Raw genomic sequence first — 23,152 nt, 5'->3', positions numbered from 1 at the left:
GCCTGATTGTGGAACAGATAATGAACAACTGAGGTCATGTTACAAGTTCACAAGTTTTGTGAAAACCGGACGTTTTTATGGGCCTTAAAGCCCCATGTACATATTTTGGAATGACATAGAATTGTACATCATACTTTAAAATTGTATAGAGAAATTGAAAATGAGGATCAGTGCTTGGTGAACCCTTTTTCAAAAGCTTGCCAGTATTTTTTTGGAGGCACATGTAGAAACTGTTAGAAGCAATGCGTAACGAACTAAATGATAGAAAACAACAAATGGAAAATGTGAAGCAACAATTACATAAATAAAGTACATTTTTTTTCTTTTGTCTTTCCGATGCTGAAAGATTAGTGTTTTAGGGACAAGAAGGGCAGGGAATAATTTTCTCTTGTCCAATTATTAATTTAAATTTAATAGTTGTGTAGCTCAGTGGAAGCTCCATGGAATATGAGCATTCAAAAAAAATATTAAACTGCCTCGGTGAAATTAATACATGTAATTGTTTCTTCCCAGAACCTACAGTCACTTTGATAATGCAAAGATAGATGTTTTTATGAGGCAGAGAGAAAGGTAAACTCCTAAATTCTAATACAAATTAAAATAACTAGTTGTGAAACATACTGCCTCATTATGGCACAAAAGTGATGGACACTGGTACTTCATTTTATATGTTTTAGGGGTCTGTAACTGCAGCGTAAAATTGATAGACTATATTAAATTTGAACCTTCAAATACTTTTGTTGTTCAAAGACTAGGTCTATTTGAAAACAAATTGATGCTCACTTTGTTCATTTTTCTTTTGGGAGGATCTAAGCTTCTGCCTTTTGAGGATATATCAGCTGTATCTTTCACATTTCTCTTTTTGTATGGGCATTTGGTTTTTTTAAAAAAAAATAAAGCAAAAGTGTATGTTTAAATCTTTCTTTAATGAACTTTAATAGTTTGCTGCAATTAAATAAGTAAAAAAAGGTTCAGGGCAGCTAGCTATTATTACTTGTTTCTTAGTGTAAGATGTTGAAATCAACAGCAGATGGTGGTGGTGTACTGTAGAACAGAGTAAAAGACTTCTTTGTGCTCTCTGTGTTTTCTGAGGGTGCATTGATATCCATTTCCTTTCTAGCTGGAATGATTTGCTGAAAACAAATAGTGATTTATAGATAGTAAAAAAAGACTGTTCTAATCAATCCAAGCTATGTTTCACACCAGAAGTTGATTGTTTTGGCAGACTAGAATTATAACCTATCTTTTATTTCTCTTTATTGCTCTTCTTTCTATTGTGTTTGTGACAATGCCTGTTCTACATTTGATCACATGTCTCTGTAGGAATTGACAGCTGAGATTGATGGAAATATAGCAGTCTGTAATCAGGAGGGCATTCCCCCCCCATGTCACTTATTGTTCTTTTTAGAATGATGTACTTGTAATTCCCCCCTAATAATTTCTTGACAGCAGTGAAAATGTATAGATGGCCACTCCTAGTAATACAGAAAATCAGAACAAAAGCTAGAAGGGTTCTAGCCTGAATGATATTATGTTACCCTAATACCAATATACCTGAATTTTAGATTATTGAAAAGAAACTGAATTACATCTGTCTTTCCCATGCATTGCAGTCAAATTATGACATCCTAGTGTGGTTTGGTTGGACATGGGTGTGATTGCTCATGAAGTATATAGCAGTATTTTCTTTATAATGACTTCTCATTGGTAAACTCTTTTATTGTCTGATATAAAAAGCTGAGTATTTTTCTTTATATGATCTTTAAAAATACCCTTTTCTTTAAAAAAAGACATTTGGTCTGTATATGCACTTTTGGAGAGGTACATCATTTATATTATTAAATGGTTATTACTCTCTCTTACTGTTGTCTTGGTACCTATGAGGAAAGTTGAAAGTAGACTATGAATTTCTAGCATATATTGATTCCATGTCAAAATTCCCCCACCCAAAAGTTATTTTGAGCTTTGAATAAATGTGAATGTGAATAAATGTGAGCAGTGGTTATTGACAAATGCAATATTACATTGTAAACTCCATCCTTTGTGGCAGGGGTGGCTGGCATGATGGCTGGTTCAGGTATTTTGGGAGTTGAAGTCCACAAGACGTAAAGTTGCTCATGCTTGCCCATCACTGCTTTGTGGGCATGCTTGTGACGTGGTAATGAACTTAAAAAATGGGGGAGAACTTGCATGACAATACTGCTATATAATGCATCAGTCTGATACCCCTTGCCTTTCCCCTGTTGATAAATTAACGTTGTGCATGCTTTAAAAATGTATGTTGGGTACTCATATGAGGTCATTTTCAAGGTGTGCACAACTGTAGCAATATATGTTGGATGTAACTGGAGATTACTTTCCCTCTTTATGCTGCTGTCTTTCTTTTTTGATAGTTTTATAATAAATCATTCAGAGTGTTATAGTGACTAGATGCCAGAAATATCATGCAGGCTGAAGGGTAGTAGTTAGTCTTTTGTTAGTACAAAAGTAAATTAGTTTTAGTTTTAGTTTTATTAAACATTTATAGGCCGCCCTTTTCCCTGAGGGGACTCAGGGCGGCTTACAATAATAGGGGAGGGGAGTGCAGGACAAAACACAAAAAGAAAATGTGAGTAAAAATAATTAGCAAAAATATTTTGTATTTAGCTTTTAAAGAATTCTTAAACTCCTGTGGTCCCTTGAGTTATAACATAGCTACTTTCTGAAGCTTAGTAAGCCTCGATTTGGTTAAGATCTAGGTGGGAGACCACTTGAGAATCTAATGTACATTTAACAGCACTATTTTTAATTACTTTTGCCCCTATACAGTGCCAAGAAAACATTGTGGTTTAAGAAGGAAAAATGCTGTGTTTGCCCCTCTAGCTGCTCCAAAGTATCTTTTTGTCTTTAAATACAAAGCATTTGATTACTCTAATATCTATGCCAGCCGAGCTCCTGAAAAATAGTAGATAACAGTATAAGTAGTAAATATATAACCAGCTAAAGAAAATTGACTTGTAAATAAACTTAGTTCAACATTACTTTATATTGAAAAATAACTCTTGGCATCAGAACTCGTGCACAATGGACTACTTCACAATAATTTATGATGATGATCTCTAACTGAAATTTTGATTGCTCTCTAAGGACTCCACTCTAAGCAGCTTCCAAATTAGGAGGCCAGTTGCTGAAATAAGACGTTAAATAGTCCTTTTAGGATTATTTTGTTCTTTTTGTATATACTAAAATATGATGGAAGCATAGATCTCTTTACCTACAAAAATATCAAGTTTTATGTGTATGCACATCCTATAATTTAGCTTTTAATATTTAAATAAATTTAATTTACCATGTAGGAAAAATGGGTAGTGACAGTGAAATGCTTGTTTAGGTTTAGATAAGGTAGCTCAGTGATGCTGAACCTATGTCATGTATCAAAGGTGATATGGTACAACATTTTGGGTGACACATCTGTATTCACCATCACTTGATGACAACTATTCCCAAAAGCAGGCCTCACTCTTGTGTGATTTTTAGAGGCTACAGAGGCAGCACAAGAATGGGGCATGAGCTGTTTTGTACATGGCCTCCAGAATCTTCAAAAATCGTGAAAGAACAAAGAGTGTTTTCGCAGAGTTTTTGGAGGCTGTGGAAGAACATTCTCTGAAGTTGCTTCAAGAGTAAAGGCCCCATGTGACCTGGCACAGCCTCAGATAGGCCAGAGGGGCTGGTAAACAGGAAGAGAACACTGCCTGAAGGTAAGCATCATGTAGCAGATCCTGGGAGGTGTTGGCCCCTGGGGACAGAGGCAGCCCTTTTGAGTAGGGCAGGAGAGGCCCTATAGGTCCTATATCATATACATATGCATATACAACTAAACTCACTTTAAAGAGCTGTGGTTGTAGGGAGAAGTATTAGAAGTAAGTCCACTAGCTTGAGTTACTTAGAAAAATAATAAAGATGGGATAAAAATAAAATGTAATCTTTTTTGGGTGGCTTTGAGTTAGTCTTGGCTCCCGGCAATTTCCTGGGCAAGTGCCTTCAGTTTTCTTGGCAAGATTTCAGAAGTGGTTTGCCATTGCCTTCTTCGTAGGGCTGGGAGAATGTGACTTGCCCATGGTAACATTGCTGACTTTGTCCCTATACTTGACTAGAACTATCAGGCTCCTAGTTTTGATCCTGATGCCTTAACCATCACACAAATCTGGTTCCAATATGACCTGTAGAAGTTAAGAACTGTCCCCCCTCAAAACAACATGATTATATTTGTGTACCAGATTTTTTGGTCTGATACACTCTGTTTTCCTATGTTCTTACACTGCAATTATTTATAAATAGTTTTTATAGGTTTATGATTGTAAATAACATGTACTGTGGTTCTTAAAAATTTATGTACATGTTAAAATTTTCAATATTTTTGCATAAATATGTGTTAATACATGATCTTTCCACACGAGTTCTTAAAGTAAATAAACAGAACTGAATTAAAGAAATGGATCAAAGCATTGTAATTGTCCATTTATTCAGGAAAATAATTCAAAGCTATATGTTTCAATTAACTTGCAATGATCTTTTAAATATGTAGATTAAGACTAAACATGTCCTAATCTACATGTTTAAATAATGATTTGCTGCTACAGGTAGTCCTCAGGTTACATCTGCAATTGGAACCACAATTACTGTTTCTAATGATGTGGTTGTAAAGCGCAAGTGTCATATAACCACATTGCTTCAGTTGCTGTTGTAGTATAAGACATGCTGGTCATTAAGCAGGAAATAGAGGGAGTCCCAGTTAAGGAACATAAGGAATGGGGACGGGATAGGGCATGGAAAGTCCAGTACAAAATACATACAAGTAGGACAAGGGGTACTTGGTATCACACAAGTTCACAAAGTCTGGGAAATGAGGGCATAGGGTTTCTGTGTGCCATCCCAGGATGATCGTAAAAAAATGATGCGGGATAAGTGTGCACATATATATACGATCACAGGAAAATCAAGGAAAGAGGGCACATATCACATGCATGCATGTGTGCAATTTTAGCGAGGCTTTGGAAAGAGGCCATAGAGTAACATGTAATCGGAAGAAGGCCATGGAATGAGGGCATGGTTTCGAGTGTGTGTATAATCACAGGGTGGCTGTGCAAAGGGGGCACAGGGTTATGATCTTCCTTGCCAGCTTCCCATTGATTTTGCTTTCGGGGAAACTGGTAGAGAAGATTGCAAATGGAGATCAAATAATTGCAGAATGCTTCAACTGTTCATAAATATGAGCGGATTGTCAGGCACCTGAATTTTGTTTATGTAACTGCGGAAGTGCTGCAAAGGCTAGAATTTACATCCCTTTGTTCAGCATTGCCATAATTGTAAACAGTTACTGAACAAATGATTGTAACTAGAGGTCTACCTTTATTATGTGGCCTCAAGATATCTATTATAGGATCTTATACATGGAATATTAGCTGCCTTATTTATTTTGGAAGTTATTTTATTATAATGCAAAATTGGAGTTTGTCTAATTAAATGTATTCCTGTACCATACTAAACTAAGAAGTGAGAGCCTTCATAATGATTTTATATTACAGTTGCTTATTGATCTAATTATGTAGTTACATAGTTAATGCATTAATATATTTTCAAAGCTGGCATAAATGTCAAGGTTCAAAAGATTCTGAAGCATAGGGAAGATAAATATCTTTATTTTAATACATGGGAAATTTGATAAAGTAGTAGTAACTCTTAACATTTATTTATGTTCCTGGTTATTTATTGAAGATTAAGAACAATAAAAAAATCCCACACAGATAATTTTATAGTAAAGGGGATTTTAGCATTGACTTCAGTATTGATTCATTAAAAGCTGAGACTGGAGTTCATAAGAGATTTCAAAATTTAATGCATAGTCATGGATTCATAGATGCAAGGACAATGAAGATTCCTGCAATAAAAGCATGTTTTATTTAGGTAGACATAGCTCCCACTATATTAGAGCAAAATAATTTTCTTTTACACATCAATGCTTTTTTCACCCAAAATATTTTTCTAGAATGAAAAAAGATTGTAATGGTATGTGGAAATGACTTTAGGAGACCAGGTGAAGAGAGGCTGCCTAGGGCAGGGTGTCTAATTCGATTTCATTGAGGGCTGCATTAGGGTTGGGTTTGACTTAGGGGGAGTGAGGTGGCCGTGGCCAGGATGGCCGTGGGCAGCTTGACGTCACTTGTGTTGGGGGCGCCTGTGGTGGCCCAAGCGCTCTGCCAGCGAAAACAGCCTCCTGATCTCCGTTTTCAGCTGGGATGGCCTCCTACAACCCTCTGCCAGTGAAAACGGAGCTTGGGAGGACCGTGCACTGCCCTCCTAAAGTCCATTTTTGGCACGGACGGCCTCCTGCAACTCTCTGCCAGCAAAAATGGAGCTCGAGCTCTATTTTTGCTAGCAAAGACCACATGGGCTAATCCTTCGCTGTTTGCAAGGTGGCCCTGCGGGCCAGATCTAAGCACCTTGCAGACTGGATAGGGGCCGTGGACCTTGAGTTTGACACCCCTGGCCTAAAGAATGATCAGATATGCATAGTAGGTGGAACAAGTAACTTAGGCTGTGAAGGTGACTGCAGGAGAATTGTACATTCAGATTTTGTTAATATAGCTTTACAATAAAACCGAATTAGCTTATCTGGTTGTGTTTCTGTCTGGTCTTTCTGCTATGACTAACATAGATTGAAAATGTTTTCACTGAAATTAATGCTTCAAATTTGGCACAGTAAATACATAGCTTTAACATAGGATGCTTGTTTAATTCCTTAATCTGTTTGGCTAAAATTTTTTGCGAGAATACAACCTTTATAGAATACAATATCTGTATAGTAATATAATATTGTAATATTCTTAATAAAAAATACATAGGTGATGTAAACTAATGTCTCTTTTGGGTAATAGAAATACCAGTATTAGAACTTCAGCAATACAGCCTTATATCAATTTTAAAAATTAATATTTAACTATTTAGAACAATCAAAAGGAACAATCTTAAAAATGTACAGGTTATTATTGCAATAAGAAACAGAAGATCCAGCATATGGTTTAAAGGTCATTTTTCCTTTGTGGTGATCACATGATACAGTTATCCCCATTTGGTATAAAACTTTTGGGGAGATAAGTAACATCAGTAAACAAAGAACTGAATCTAGTAAGCAGGGTTAGGCTTTCTACATGTGTTTACAGAACCAAACCTCAAGCTTAAAATAAAGAACTTCTTATCTATTTAATTTTATTAGCCAAAATAATAAATTCTATATTGGAAAACTCCACATAACAGATCTCATATCTGAGATGTGTATTTTCAAGATCTCTTTAGTTGTCACATTAGAAAAAAACCACAGTTAAAATAATTTAAAAATATATTAAATGACTAAACATGTAGCAAAATTCTAGCAATTGTATAATCAGCTCAATAGAAAGACACTAATTGAATAGTGTAGATAAAAAACTACAGATTTTTCTTGCTTTATGCCAATTTACTTAGGCATTTGATTATTTTCACCTAAAATTCACTTTATGAAAAAAAGTCACTATTATGTGATTTGTGTCAATAGCCCATTTGTATCAAAATTTTGGAAATATGCCAAATTTTCTTGTCAAAAATGCTTAAACATTTCTTCAGCAAACTCCCTCTTTGCCCTTGCTCAGGCATTTACTATCATGTTGTGCATTACCAATTATATTTACCAGTCTGTTCCTGCACTATTATTATGGAGTTAAAGTGGTTATCAACATTTTGTCCAACTCCCTTACTAAAAAGGAAAAAGACATCATTGATGTTAGAAACAAAGTTGGAGATATAATATTGCACCTACAACAGATAAGAAGTCCTCAGCCATAGAACGAGCTTTTAATGTATTATAAATAGTCTTGCTTAATAACCCTAATTAGGATCTGCAACTCCCACTAAGCACTGTTGGAAATCAAATGACCACAATTGTGTTTTCCAGCTAGAAAGAGACAATTATAATCAATTTAATACCTTCAGTGTTTGTTTGCCTCCTAAATGCTCATCCTTCGGAATGCTCAACTGCCTACTTATTTTCTTGTGTATTTTAAAAACAAAGCAGTCACATTACAGCCTGGAACTGGTAGCAATAGGCATGCTACAAAAACAGTTAATTTCTGATCTCTCTGTTGTTTGATCCTTTCTCACTGCTGGAATGATCACTTGAGCAGGGAATTGGAATAGAGGACCTCCAAGATCCCGTCCAAATATGTCAATCTGTTATTCTGAGAGCTTAAGTATAAGACTTTAACACCATGCCCTTTATACCACTTTTTTCTCTGGTACTGTATATAACCCTATTATAACAGAGGTGGCTTTTTGCCAGTTCACCCCGGAGGCTCTGCCCATCCGTATGCGAAGAAGTGTTACGTGCATGTGCGCGTGCGTGCGCGCGCGCGCACACACACACACACACACACACACACACACACACACACACACACACACACACAAACTAGTAACCCACCACTGTATCATAAAGTAAGGAAAGCTTGTAATTGTAGCAATTAGAACTGTTGGTAACAATGTGCTATGAAAATGAAATGTACTATACATACTTGTAACTAATGTGTTTAAGAATTAGAATGTTTAAAAAATAGAATGTTTAATAATTTAAGAATGTTTAATTTTTAAGCAGATTTCATGTTTCATCTATTATTCAACTATATGGAAGGTTTGCTTACAGTCTTCTTCCTTTCTTATAAAATGTTGAGGTTTTTTTAAAATAGAAAGCTGAAAACTACTAAAATACAGTAGTTCTAAAAACTTTTAATAGTTCTATTTTCCTTGATTATGAAAACCAGACTTGCTATTTTGAAACTGGGATAACTTAGCTGATATTAAGATAGGGTAATTGAGGGATGCGGCGACTCAGTGGCTAAGACGCTGAACTTGTCGATCAGAAAGATCGGCAGTTCGATTGTTCAAATCCCTAGTGCCATGTAACAGAGTGAGCTCCCATTACTTGTCCCAGCTTCTGCCAACGTAGCAGTTCGAAAACAAGTAAAAATGCAAGTAGAAAAATAGGAGCCACTTTTGTTGGGAAGGTAATAGCGTTCTGTGCGACTTCGGCGTTTAGTCATGCCGGCCACATGACCACAAAGACGTCTTCCGACAGCGCTGACTCTTTGGCTTTGAAATGGAGATGAGCACCACCCCCTAGAGTCGGGAACGACTAACACATATGTGTGAGGGGAACCGTTACTGTTACGTTAACATTCTTAATTATGAAACCATTAAAAATGGTAGCTATATTTTTCTAAAAGAACAAATTTGGTAAGTAAAATAATGTGATGAAAAAGAAAGAAAGGGCAATGTTAATTTTTGGTTGACTGAAAAGAAAGATAGAAAAATGATATGTTAATTTATCTTATTATTCAAAATTCATTATTACACCAGCTCTTTTTTAGATTAACTCAAGGATCTATGTTCTATAAAAGAAAAAATGTACTGGCTTCTATGTTCTCTAGGACTATTTTCTTCTCTAGAACAAAATAGATTTTTCACCATAGGTTTTACTATAATTAAAATGGAAAAAGGCTCCCTCTTTGGGTTTGGTGTAGTATGATTTAACATTCTAGAAGCTCTAGTAAGTATTTATATTTCCTTTCTCCTTTTTTGAATATTGTGTTCTCCATTTTGTGCATAAAATTTGTAATTTGTTGACTGTTGCTAAAATGAGAATATAGGGAATCCTTGATTTACCAATATAATGGAGTCTGGAATTTCTATCATAAGTCATGATGGTCATAAGTTGAAGTACCAACAAGACTGTACCTGATGTATGAGTTTTTTTGCAGCGGTTGTTAAGTAAACATAGTGGTTGTTAAGCAAATCCATGTAATTATATGGGCCCTTTTTGTTGGAAAGGTCAAAAACTGGCAAACAAGTTATAAAGTTGTATGGTTATATGACCTTGGACCACTCAAACCAGCCATAAAAATGATTTGGTTACCAAGCAGCCAAAATGTGGTCATGTGACCTCAGGTATGTGTGTAACCAATGGAACTCCACAGTCTTAAGAAGCTTTTGTGGGGGCAGTTGCTAATGTGAGGACCACTTGTATACTTTTTAGGAAGCAAATATAAGCTATAATAGACGAGCTGCTTTTCAAAAGGGTTAGGAGATCAAAGCTGATTGGTACAATTTTTACTTGCCTCATCTTGTTGGTTTATTATGATGATTGTTTTAATTGTTCCATTTCTGTGCCTTTGGAAAATGCATATAGTAGTATTGAGGTAGAAAGCAAGATAGAAATATAAAGAAACTGTTATTAAGGAACTGTTGAGAAGACAGATGTTTCAGTATGTTCTGTTTATTGATATTTATTACAGGGAACAATTTACCTGTAATGGAAAACTAGCCTTAAGGTCACATTCTACGAGTCCTCCTCGTTTGTCAGAAGATGAGACCTTTCCATCAAATACAAGGGTAAGGATTTTCCATATTTGCAGTAGCCAGTTTTCTTTAAGTTTCAAAATGCAAAAAGAGGTATATTGAGTCCCGCATTTCAGTAACACCCAAGAAGTTAAAACAGAAAAAAGGCAGAACTGATATAAAAAATGTGTTTGTGTGTGTGTGTGTGTGTGTGTGTGTGTGTGTATAGCATAGCATAGCATAGAATAGCATATTGCAATATGTCTTAAACTACAACAGTTTTTTTGCAAAAAATAATAATTGAGTTGGGCCCAACAAAGAATATGGGAAACAGATAGCATATATTTTTCAACACTACGGTCAACTTTAAAGTATTTAAGGCTTTTTGGCCTCTTCTTAACAATAGTCATTTGAAGATGTCTGTTTTGAATAATTTATCCTGCATCAAATGTCATAGCTTAATAAATAAAATGGTATGAAAAGACAAAGAGCGCTGAAAATTATACAGCTTTCCTCAACTTAATTGACTAAATTCCCAGAATTTTCTCCCATTTCCTTCAGTGCCTTTATAAACAATTTCCTGATGCAAAGGTTCCCCAAAGAGGCTTACATATGCTAAATTAATTCCCCCCTGCCATTACTACTATTTATGTGGAAATAATTGCTGATTTGTATTAAGAAATTACATAGCATTATGTACAGCAATTTGTATATAATACACATGTTTTCTCCTAATTTTCCAGTTTTCCATATTTGCGCTAAAACATTTTACCTAAAAATTGAATGTTTCAGGGAGATTGTTATAGAAGAAAAACTTCTTTTGATGACAGTGACTTTGAAGCTCGTCTCAACAGTTGGAATCTTGGGGTAAATTCTGTTTTTCCTTTTTTATTTCAAAATGTTAATCATTGTAATCCCTGGATTCAGTATGTGGCATGACTTTGCATATGATATTCTAAAATGAGTTGGAAAGAAACTAAAATAAATCTTGGTGTTTTTAAAGATATTTAAGAATCCCAAACTTTATTTTCCACGGTGTCCAACTAAGTGTTTCTAGGAAATCCATCAGCAAGATGTACAGCAACAGATTTCTTTCTGTATTTCACCATCTGGTATTCAGAGATACACTGTGATTTATTTTGGAGGTTGTATATAACCGTCATGACTAGTAGCTATTCGTACATCAAATATATCTAATCTCTTTCAAAACCCATGTAAGAAAAGTGTTTGTTAGATGATGGGAACAGGAAATTAAAAGGTCAGTGGAACTGCGGAGAGTTGTGGATAATATCATATAAGATTGGAAAGATATAGGATGATGGATTTTTGTTACTTTCATGTGTTTCATATGGTGGGAGGCTATGTTTGTATGTGGGGAGGGTTTTGTCCCTCAGAAAATAACTGTTTTTGCTCCTATCAAATAGTTATGTCATTTCAGGAATTGGCACAACTATTTAAGAAGTTTCAGAAAGGTTCTACATTTGTAGCCCTATGAACTCTAAAGTATCTCTTTGCTTTCAAACCTGAAGTGCTACATAGCCTAATGCCAAATAAATGGTTTGGTAGATGGTATTGTCTCTGCCTCTGCAGTCAGTTTGTTGATAAAATTACTTGGATTTTTCTACTGACAGACAGCTTAACAAATCTTAAAAATATCAAATAATAGTGCATCAGTAAGAAATATAGATGGGAAAACCAGATAGCAACAGACATACAAACACTCTTCAAAAGGTTATTCTACCCAAAAGCTGTATAAAGAGCCAGATCTTCAAGGTCCTATGAACTTCCAATAGGATAGTAGCCACCTGGATCTTTGAGGGAACCTCATTTCAGAGGGCAAGTGCTGTTAGAATGTGGTTTCGGGATCTCAGTAGGTGGTATTGTTTAATCAAAGGAACCCAGAACTTTCCATGCTTGTTGGACTGGATACTAGGAGAGTTAGTCTCTTGGGTAATTGGATCCTATGCCATGAGTAATAACAAGCAACTTGAATCACACTTGGAAACAAGCTTCCAACCAATTCACTTATGGAGCAGAAGTGTTACATGCCCATGTTGCCTCATTCTGGACCAGTTGAAGCTTTTGGGTGTTTTCAACAATAGTCCCTTGTAGAATGCAGATATCAAGCTGAAAAGACCTGGTTGAGAATGATTGTCTTAAAGGCTTCTCTATCTAAGGAAGGGTACAATTGGTGTATTAAGTCAGTGTTTTTCAACCTTTTTGTGCAAAGGCACACTTTTTTCATGAAAAAAATCACGAGGCACACCACCATTAGAAAATGTTAAAAAAAATTAACTCTGTGCCTATATTGACTATATATAAAGTAATTCTCCCACGGCACACCTTACACTATGTCACGGCACACTAGTGTGCCGCGGCACAGTGGTTGAAAAACACTGTATTAAGTCAAAGTTATGCAATGGTCTTCTTGCTCATCAGGCAGCATGAGTCTCAGAAGACCTGCAGATTGTGCCCTATTCTTGAATGGGGATGTGTCCCATCCAAGTTTAAACATGCAACATCCTCAGAGCTAGGTAGCATAAAAAAGTTACAACTCCTGCTTTAGACTTTTAGCTTGAATGTAATGATTCTATTTGAACATAATTCAGTTATGAATGGAGTAGTTCATTGTATTTTCTAAAATGAGGAGTGCTTGCTGGCACTGATGATGTTACCTACTAATAAAACATCTTGCAAGAAAACAACCAAGCTCAGAGAACAGAAAGATCCTTCATTTCAGCCCTGAGCTACAAATATTCACCTTTATTTTTAAAAAAATATATATTAAGAAAATAATATTTAACCTTAACTGGTATTTCTGGGGTTTTTTTCTTTACAAACAATACATTATTATGGTAATTTAAGTACGGGAAGTATACTCTAGCAAAGTTTTGCTAAAAGAAACAAGTTTCCCTTTTTTTTGGTTAAAGATTTTTCAGTATTGATGGGTGCTGTTTATGTAGTAGATATCATATATTAGTTGTGGTGTTGGCCCTATGCAGGCTCTGGATGGTGCTCCTCCTAGTGCAGTGTTTTTCAACCTTTTTTGTGCAAAGGCACACTTTTTTCATGAAAAAAAATCATGAGGCACACCACCATTAGAAAATGTTAAAAAAATTTAACTCTGTGCCTATATTGACTATATATAAAGTGTTTTTCCCATGGCACACCTTACACTATGTCACGGCACACTAGTGTGCCGCGGCACAGTGGTTGAAAAACACTGTCCTAGTGGGTTTATGACTTATATGTTCTACTGGATTCACAACTGCTTCTTGAACAGAAACTAGAAATTGTGGGCAGGGGAGGGAGACTTTGTCTAATGCTGTGCCAGTTACACTCCCTTTGGAATGGGATGTTCTTGCAAGAATCATGGTTACGTTGAGATGGGATTGTTGAAATGTATTCGACTTGGGGCTATCTTTGAAGACTACCTGGAATCTTAAGCTTATGGAGAATCTGGCAGTCACCCTGCTGGCAAGTGACAATCTTTTTGGCAGTGTTACTTCTATAGTGTAGGCTTTGCATTAGTTGGTATGCTTATGTGTGCAGTTCAATATAATTTTACATGACTAGGACCTATGTTATTAGGGAACCCTCTCTTCCAAAAACAATCTACCTGTCCTATGTAGTTAGTCCAGGAAATGATGGTGTGAGACTTTTAAGAGTCACAACTGCCGAATCAGTGTTTGCTTGTTTGTTTGCAATATCTCTCTCACTCTCTAGTATTCTAATCCCCCAAGGCAGGATTACCCTTCCACTTTTAAAATTCAGAAAGGTGGTAAAAATTCTTTGCTTCTGGGGTCTAAGTTACTCTAGTGGGTTGTTTCCAATTTCTAATTATATTTTAATTATATTTGTTGTTTTAAATTGACTGTTTTAGGATATTTATAATGTTTTAAATGAGCTTCCTTGAGTATTTAAAATTGAGCAGAATATAAATTATGTAAATAATAAATAAAACATAAAATCTGCCCATAGGGTAAAAATAAATACATTTTTAAAAATCAATATTATGCATGTTTTTAAAAATAATTCCAAGGGAAAATTTAATGAAGCTTTATTACATTATCCATCATGATATTTTTCCTGAAAGTCGATGGGTTTTTGCTATTATAATTACTTTCTGAAACATTTTTAATTTATTAATTTATTTATCCTTTATTACTTTTAAAATAATAACAAAGAAATGGAAAAAAATCCTACTAAGATAAGAATGCATTCATTGTTAAAGAAAAAAAATATAGAAAGTGTGATTTTAAAAAAAAGTGAATAAATGTAACCAGAAAAATAATATTCCGTATCATTTTAACTGAAAATAGTTACAATTCTGTATATAGATCTGCACCGATCATCTTGACTTTCCCAAAGGACCTGAAATCCTGGCTCTGTCAATTGGGATGTGTCATACTGGAGAGTGGTTAATAGATTAAAATTCTGTACTTCCACCCAAAGTACCTTGCTCACTTTCTAACCATTTTTGTCGATTTTAAAGTTAATTTCAATGGTAATAATTGTTATTGTAATATTTTAATGTTTTATTCTGTTCCTTTTACTTGTTTTAAGCTGCCTAGAGAGTAGCTTGGTGAGATGGGTAGCATATAAATCTCACAGTAAATAAAAAGAAATAAGTAAATAGCTACCTAATGCAATTATTATTCAAATGCATATATATTTCTCTTACATTTATATAACTATAGCATTTTAAACCAGCTGTGTTTTGTATAAATGAGTCCCATGCTTCATTATATTTGTCCTAACAAAGTCTACGTCTATAGGCAATACACTCATAGGTGACAACTGCAGTCAGGTTAATTAATTTCTGTAACATGACATGTCAGCGCTAAAAAAAGGGGGTTGGTGTTCAAATATTGAGGAAAAGCTGAGAATTGAAATGTAGTGAACAAATAATATTTGTGATGCAGCTAGATTAATATATTTGGGATATCTAGTTGCTGATGTTGCTACATTGAAAAACAAAACCCGAAAACTAAAAAGTCAGAATTAACAGTAATGTGAAACCAAGGAGCATGAACATGAAAAACCTTGATATAGTGAAAGATGAAATGAATCAGCTACACATTGACATCTCAGGCAATAGCATTGGGAATGGTTTTGTTTTTGTCTCTATATAACATTTGTCTGTATATATTGGAAATCATCCAGAATTGCTAATTTACTACATTTTAAAAATAACATATAAGTAAACATTTTGTAGATGTTAATGGTGTTAATTGCATCAATCTCTATTTGCATAATTGTACTGTTTCAACAAATGAAACAGTGGGTTTGGTGTTTAAATAAAATTATTAGGCTGTTTAACAAAGATTTAAAAAGAATAGTTCTATGAGCTGATAGATATACTCGCTATGAACTATTCATAGACTTTCAGTTTGTACCACAGAGATGTTGTCTGTTTAACAGTGTGAGTTGAAGGATAAGAAAATCCCGAGAAAAATTAGATAAAGACATAAAAGTTAAAATGTTGCTTCTCAAAATATTCTTTAGGATATCATAACCTGCTTCAATTTCCCATATTGTCATTTGTTTGTTTGTTTGTTTGTTTGTTTGTTTGTTTGTTCATTCATTCATTCATTCATTCATTCATTCATTCATTCATTCATTCATTCTCTCTCCCCCCCTCTTTCCCTCCTCCCCCTCCTTCTCTCTTAAATATAAGCTTTTTTCATTCCATTTATATCTCACTTTTTCTCTTTACTTCACAGTAACTTTGTGAAGATTTGCTGGAGAGACTATGACTCTTAAAGCTAAGCTGTTGGTTTCATGAGTTTAGTATGAGATTTTTTAAAATATGTCTCTATCATAAACTAGGCACAAACCCTTTAAACATCTTCCTCTAGACTTTATCTGTTCAGAAAGTCTTCATATTAAACCTCTTTTAATGCATCTTTTTCAGCTTGAAAATCCTAGATATTTACGTGAGAAACCTATGTCCCTCTCATTGGTATGTAGTGTTCACCTGGATTCGGTTGTCTTCTTATAATATTTTTTCTCTGTGTTAACACTGGTATTAAATGCAAAATATTGTTTTTTTATAATAGATGTCACCCAAGTTAGGTTTGGGGAAAAACAGTACTTCTCGAGATGAACAAGCATTGTTCCGAATACATGAAAAGGAGGTAACACATTTTGCTTTTATAATTGTCTGTTAATTGTCTGTTTTAAGGCAAATAAAATAGATAAGGTTATGAATTAAACATAGTTTCTGAGGCTAATTTTGACAGCAGATATGGTATTAGATGTGGAGTAAGACACCTAGTTCACTACGATAACTGACACTTTAAGAAAATGATATGCTATTTTAAAAAAATAACAGTTTTTTTTAAAAAAAATCTACATAAAGCCATTGAGTGAGATAATTTAGTGGTCTGAGATGAAAGATCAGTACTGATGACACCTTGCTTTACATCTTTGTGAAGCACTGACCAAGTGATGCTGTGGGAACAGCATTAGAAAGAAATGGGCTCAGCTCAATCCTAGCAAAACTGAGAGTTTGTGAGTTTTAGATCCTCTTGGATCTAACGTTATTTTATTTTTAGTTCTGGATGAGGTTACACTACTCCAGGCAGCAGTAGTGTGTAGTTTGAAGGTTCTCCTGAACTCATGGCTCACCTGAAGGCAGGACAAGGAAGCAATGGATGGAAACTAATTAAAGAGAGAATGAACCTAGAACTAAAAAATTTCTGACAGTTAGAACAATTAATCAGTGGAATGACTTTCCTCCAGAAGTTGTGGGTGCTGCAACAGTGGAGGTTTTTAAGAAGAGATTGGACAACCATTTGTCTAAAATGGATAGGATCTCCTGCTTGAGCAGAGGATTGGACTAGAAGACCTCCAAGGTCCCTTCCAACTCTGTTATTCTGTTGTTTTGTTTAAAGAACAAATGGCTGCTATGACCAGGAGGGCCTTTGCACAACATGTAGTATGCCAGTTATAGCATTTACTGCATCTGAAAGCACTGCTTAGGATCACTCTTGTCTTAAATAATTTTCTGAGTATATTATCATAATAGGGCTACCCCTAAAGAACATTTAAAAGGTGCAGCTAGTTCAGAGCACAGTGGTGTAGGAAGTTACGATACACCTTAGTATATACAGGGCGGGGCATAACCTTTTCCTAGGGGGTCACAGCAACACTTGTAATAACAACACAAATAATTCATACACCATTCGAAAGCCCATCAAAAACTGAGTTTATTGACACGATTTAATAGTCAGTATGACCACCATTAGCCCTTCGAACAGCATTCAAACGAGGTGGATAAGAACACAACAAATCTTCAAACAGTTCCGTTCGATTTTCCAGATTTTTCAACACAGTTTCCAAATTCATTCTCAAAGTTTCAACCGAATATCGATTTTGACCTTGCTCCTAAATCATCAGAGCTTCCACTTCATCCTTAATTATGGCCCCAATGTTCTCTGCCGGATTGAGATCTGGCGAATTTCCCGGCCAGACGTCATTGCCCCAAAATTCGACATTGTTTTCCTTTAACAATTGCTGAGTCGCATTTGCACGCATGCAATGATCCTTTGTTCTTCCGAATCGAATTTTCCAGCCATTCTTAAAGCAAATTTAACATTTAATAGCTCATTCAATTCAGTTTTTTATGGGCTTTAAAATGAGGTGTCGCGGAAGTTGTAAACTGCTGTCGATCTTGCTGTGACCCCCTAGGAAAAGGTTATGCCCCGCCCTGTACATGTTATACCTCTGCTTCCATGATCTGGAGTAGCTTATATTGAATTTATTAATATCTGTGGAACTGCAGCTCTTATCTTATTTCTGTTGATTCCATAAGGTTTGACAGGAAAAGCCCCATGGATTGACAACTAGTGGGTTCTAGATATGGATATTTTCTTCCAAATTGCCTGCACACCCGAGCATCATTACCCCCAATATTAACTGCTCTAAAAACATGAATTTAGTCCCAGGAGGCTATTTGGAGGCTGTGATTATTGTTTTATTGTTATTGTTAAATTTATTGTTTATTGAGCTTTGATCATGGCTGCCACTATAGTTTTTTAATAGGATTGTTTATTGATGCTTATTATAAATTATGCTGTTATGCAGTGTTAGCTGCTCAGAGTCACTGATACTTTTGTAACTGTACAAAAGGTAGGATATAAAACCAATTAACGAAACATGTAATGTAATTTCGTCTAAATCATATTGAATACATTTTCTCAAAGTTTACTTAAATTCAGTTAAATTGTTACTGTCATTAGTGGAAACACATTGAGTAAATATAGTCTTAGCATCAACAGGTTTTCAGCAATTTCAGAACATATGAAAACTGATGATAGAAACAGTTTATTTTGAGAAAGAGGAATCTCTGAACTCCACCTTTTCTGAATGCTACCTACCCACAAAATGAGTGAATTTCTTATTTTTGTTCTCAGCAACCTAAGTTTAAACATACTGTAAGAAACTGATTTTGAACTCTGAGTGGCACAGATAACAAGTTATTTTTGTACAAGTTGAACTGTACAATGCAACTGTGGTTGTATTATTTTCATGGTTATAAACTACTTTTGAACAGTTGCTTTGTTGTATGTAAACTGGGTTTTTAGAACCTTTTTGTTTTTCTGTTTAATTATGGCTTCCATTCCATTCTGTATTGTCATATTTTGGGTTGATGTTATAAAAACATTAATGTGATGTCACTCTTTACAGCCACATTGCTTAGTGATGGAAGCTCTGGCAGTCCTGGTTGCCAATGTAAACCTAGGACTGCACGGGTCATTATGTGAGAACCTCACATGATTGCAGCATGGGAGGAGAAAGGAGTACCAGACAAGCAGGCTGGGGGGTGAGAGCTATGAGCAGGCGAGTGCCATGAGCATGTACTAAGGACAAATGATAAGGGCTGTGTGGGGTGGTGTCACTGCTGAGTGCAAGGGCCGTGATGGCAAAACTATGGCACACGTGCCACAGGTGGCACATGGAGCCATTTGTCAGGGCATGTGAGGCGTTGTCATGTCATTGGCCAGTGCGCATGTGTGCACTGGCCAGCTGACCGGCCTTCTTTTGAGGCTGTTTTTCGCCCTCCGGAGGCTTCAGAAGGCTAAAGGCTCCGGAGGTCAAAAATCGGCCCTACGGACAAACCAGAAGTCACCATTCCCGAACTTACGGGTTCCCCGTAAGTCCGTTTTTTGCCCTCTGGAGGCTTCAAGAAGCTTCTGAGGCTTCTGGAGAGCACCTGGGACAAGGGAGGCTGTATTCGCCCTCCCCAGGCTGCTAGAAAGCCTCTGGAGCCTGGGGAAGGTGAAAAAAATCGTGGCAAAAGCGGGTGTGATGGTGGTGGTGTCGCTGATTGCGCGCATGTGTGCATGCTTAAGTGCATGCATACATAGCATTATGGGTGTGGCACGCTGGCGCGCAACCCCCCTGTACTCCTCCTGCTTTTGGCATGGCAGCCAAAAATGGTTTGCCATCACTGTGCTAGAGCGTACAAGTGAGTGGAGGTGACCATATACGCTGGGTAGTCTCAATTTTTATTGTGTGATGACAGGATGCTGTGGTGGCTGAAATTTTGAGGACTTGTCATAATTTTTCAGTACAGTCGTACCTTTGAACAATTGCTAAGTGGATTTAACTGCAGGACTACCAGTATAACACTACTGTAGAGCTTTTCTCCTTTCAGGAAAAATATATGTTAGGAAAACCATGAAATCCCTTGGAAGAAAAATGTCCTTTGTGAAGGCAGCAAAAGTGGGACCCTGCTCCAACCCTGTCACTCTGGTTTCTAGTTCTACTGAAGTTTGACTGCTCTGGCTTTCCAGAATAGCGGGAGACGCGGCTGGGGGGGAGTGCTCAAAAGATGGAATGCAGGAGTTAAAACATCTTTATTAAGGGCAGTACACTACTTTAGCAAGGAAATTATGCTTGAACTTTGAGTATATGCATGTGCCTCTTGCTTTATTTTCCTTCATTTTGGTGACACAGAGTCTGAGTTCAAACACTGGATGAACTCCAGTATTTGTAAATTATGGTTTTTATCTCTCTGCAATGTGCTTGTGCGGCTTATTTAACAAACCATCGCTTTAGATCTGGAATGTGGAATAGAATAAGAAAGAGAGAGAATTGGGGATACTAATGAATGTGTAAAATAAAGCCAAAGCCACATATCATTCCCAAATGTAGACCTGCCCAATTCTGATACAGACAGTTCTGTTGCAGCTTTGTGATTTTACAAGAATCTTATTCTTAATTGAAATGTTCAGCATGAATGTAAGCACTTTTTATAATTATATCATAGGGTGTTAGTACTAGTTGTTTGTGGTAAATGACTACACACCTTTAATTAATGTACATAGGTATTAGACCTTGATACAGATGAAAGAGCTCGTTTAGCAATTCAGGACAATGTATTTAACCAGTGCAGGATTCAGATAATTGCAAGCAGACAATCAGTCTCTTTTCTTTAGTCTGTATCAGGTTTTCTTTTAAGACAGTGTTTAGAACTTTTTTATGTTGATGTGGATCTAAGAGTTACGTCTTAAAAAAAACAACCTGTCAGTTCCATACATAGTAAAATAGTGTTAAAATAATTATGCACAAGCAGTCTGGCTTTTGCAGATACTTTGATAGTACAAATAATTACAGAACTAGATTGTCAGGCCATAACTGAGTATATTAAGGTTAATTGTTGAGAAGTGGCAATCCTAAAACATTGACATAAAACATCTTAGTAAAATAACTAACTAATAACTAATAATTTTTTTCATAAACGTACATGATTATTCCATGGCTTTTTTAAATCATAATTTTTTTCATAAAAATTATGATTTAAAAAAGCCATGGAATAATCATGTACGTGCCAAGTAAGTGTTTTAATGCCTTTCTGAATTCCAGGCGTGAAATTCTTAAGACGTCTGGAGGCAGTGTATTCCAAAATACTGAAGCAATCACAGAAGATGTATATCTACAGTTGTCACAGTTTTTGTGTAGTGGTCTTATGTAGGCTGTCTTTCAAAGACTGCAACCATGAAAATCCTATAGAGCAAGACAGTCTGCAATATAACCCAGTGTCATGTTGTATATATAGGGCCGTGATGTCAAACCTATGGCACGTGTGCCAAATGTGGCACGCAGAGCCCTCTCTGTGAGCATGTGCCCTGTCGCCAGCTGCTCTTCTGGTTTCCAGCACGCGCATACGCGCTGGAGTGCCAAAAATCTGAAGAACAGCTGGCCACCGTGGGTTTCTGGCACTCTGGTGTGTGCACATACACACATGCACGCATTCTGTTTTGGTGCCGAAAAGATTCGCCATCACTATTATAGGGCCTTACAGGTGGTGCAACTAGTGGTGCAATTATAAAATAAGGTTTTATTCTGGAATGGTGACTTCTACACCAGAACGCAGGCTGCTGTGTTCTATACCCACAGCATACTGATGATACTGAACTCCAAACTGGCAGATGACATCACTCATGGTTTCATGTAGATAATGAAAAGGAGGTGGGAGAGAGAATATAGAACTGTACAGCATTCCACCCAGAAATGTATCATTGACTTTAGATTAAATGAACATCTGTTGACAAAACTGAAGTTTCCAGTTTGCGTTTTCATATTTTTGAGAACATTTTGAGTTTTTGCACTTTTGAGAACTTGCATTACATTTTCTGGTTATCACCTTTAAAGCCCTACATGGCCTAGGACCCGGATATCTGCGAGACCGGTTTCTGCCACATACCTCCCAACGGCCGATAAGATCTCACAGGATGGGCCTTCTCCGGGTGCCGTCGACCGGACAATGCCGGCTGGCGAATCCTCAGGGGAGGGCCTTCTCTGTAGCTGTTCCGACCCTATGGAACGATCTACCCCCAGAGATCTGGACCCTTCCCACTCTCTCGGCCTACTAAAACCTGGTTTTTCCGGCAGACCTGGGGCTGTTGACCTCATGATTGAGGTCCGGCCCCGCCTAGATTGAGTGCATGACGTGCTTCTTTTTTAATCTGTTTCTCTTCCCTACTTTTAATTTTTATCATTTTTAGAATTATATTCTGTAAGCCACCCGGAGTCCTTCGGGATTGGGCGGCATATAAATTCATTAAATTTGAATTTGAATTTGAATTTTATCTCCTCCAAGTGGCTGCTTTGTTAAAATGTACTGTTGCCTTTTTGGAAGAACATCTAAGCAAGCAGGAGGCTATTTCTAGAATAATGAGGGAGCAGGGGTAGAGAACTTGTTTTCTCTATTTACATGCATGAAAGCCTACATAAATACATATGTTTTCTTCTTCACAATACATTTTATGTCATCTCTAAAGGGCAGGGACACATCTATTAACCTTTCTAAAACACATTGGGATTTTTGCTTTAATAAAGAGAAAAAGCTGCTTTTTGTAATGCTGATTGAAAAGTTCGGTATCTTACACAGAGCAGAGAAATGTGACTTAGAAATGCATTTATTTATAACCTTATATAACATAGGATTGACAAGATCAACATCTTAGCATCAGTTACTTCGAGAAAGTGTTACTGTTTGTAAAAAAATATTTTCTTTCTGATTCTAAACTTAGACTTTTGACTTCTGCAAGATGTTCTTCAGAATATTTTGTTATTTTTTAGTTATATACTAGCTAGTCATGTAGAATATGTCCTAAATAAATTAAATTAATTGAAACATTTATTTTTTGTTCTTTATTTTTTTAAATCTTCAGATACATAAGCTAAATTAATATGATTTGTTATCTTACTTTCTTCCATTGAAAGTGTGATATGTGGT

The 23,152-nt window shown here is 36.1% G+C and overlaps 1 protein-coding gene across 4 annotated transcripts in view; it reads left to right on the top strand.

Moving 5' to 3' along the window:
• CEP112 (centrosomal protein 112) overlaps window positions 1-23,152 on the top strand; it is a 273,284-nt gene that overhangs the window by 10,890 nt on the left and 239,242 nt on the right. For 3 of the 4 annotated variants that reach the window (XR_015696022.1, XM_087710221.1, XM_087710219.1), the window contains exons 5-8: window positions 10,359-10,455; window positions 11,194-11,268; window positions 16,319-16,366; window positions 16,464-16,541. Coding sequence is in view for 3 of the 4 variants with exons in the window: in XM_087710221.1 (XP_087566347.1) it covers window positions 10,359-10,455; window positions 11,194-11,268; window positions 16,319-16,366; window positions 16,464-16,541 (298 nt within the window). In the remaining variant the exon portion in view is untranslated. The remainder of the gene's footprint in view (window positions 1-10,358; window positions 10,456-11,193; window positions 11,269-16,318; window positions 16,367-16,463; window positions 16,542-23,152) is intronic. The other variant, XM_087710220.1, reaches the window with a different exon arrangement.

Source organism: Thamnophis sirtalis, unplaced genomic scaffold (genome assembly GCF_051295495.1).
Source record: "Thamnophis sirtalis isolate CommonGarterSnake01/CBP01778 unplaced genomic scaffold, rThaSir2_p1.2 scaffold_3, whole genome shotgun sequence".
Taxonomy (NCBI): Eukaryota; Metazoa; Chordata; class Lepidosauria; order Squamata; family Natricidae; genus Thamnophis; species Thamnophis sirtalis.
Note: the sequence above shows the minus strand (reverse complement) of the source record. Positions and strands in the feature narration are given on the sequence as shown.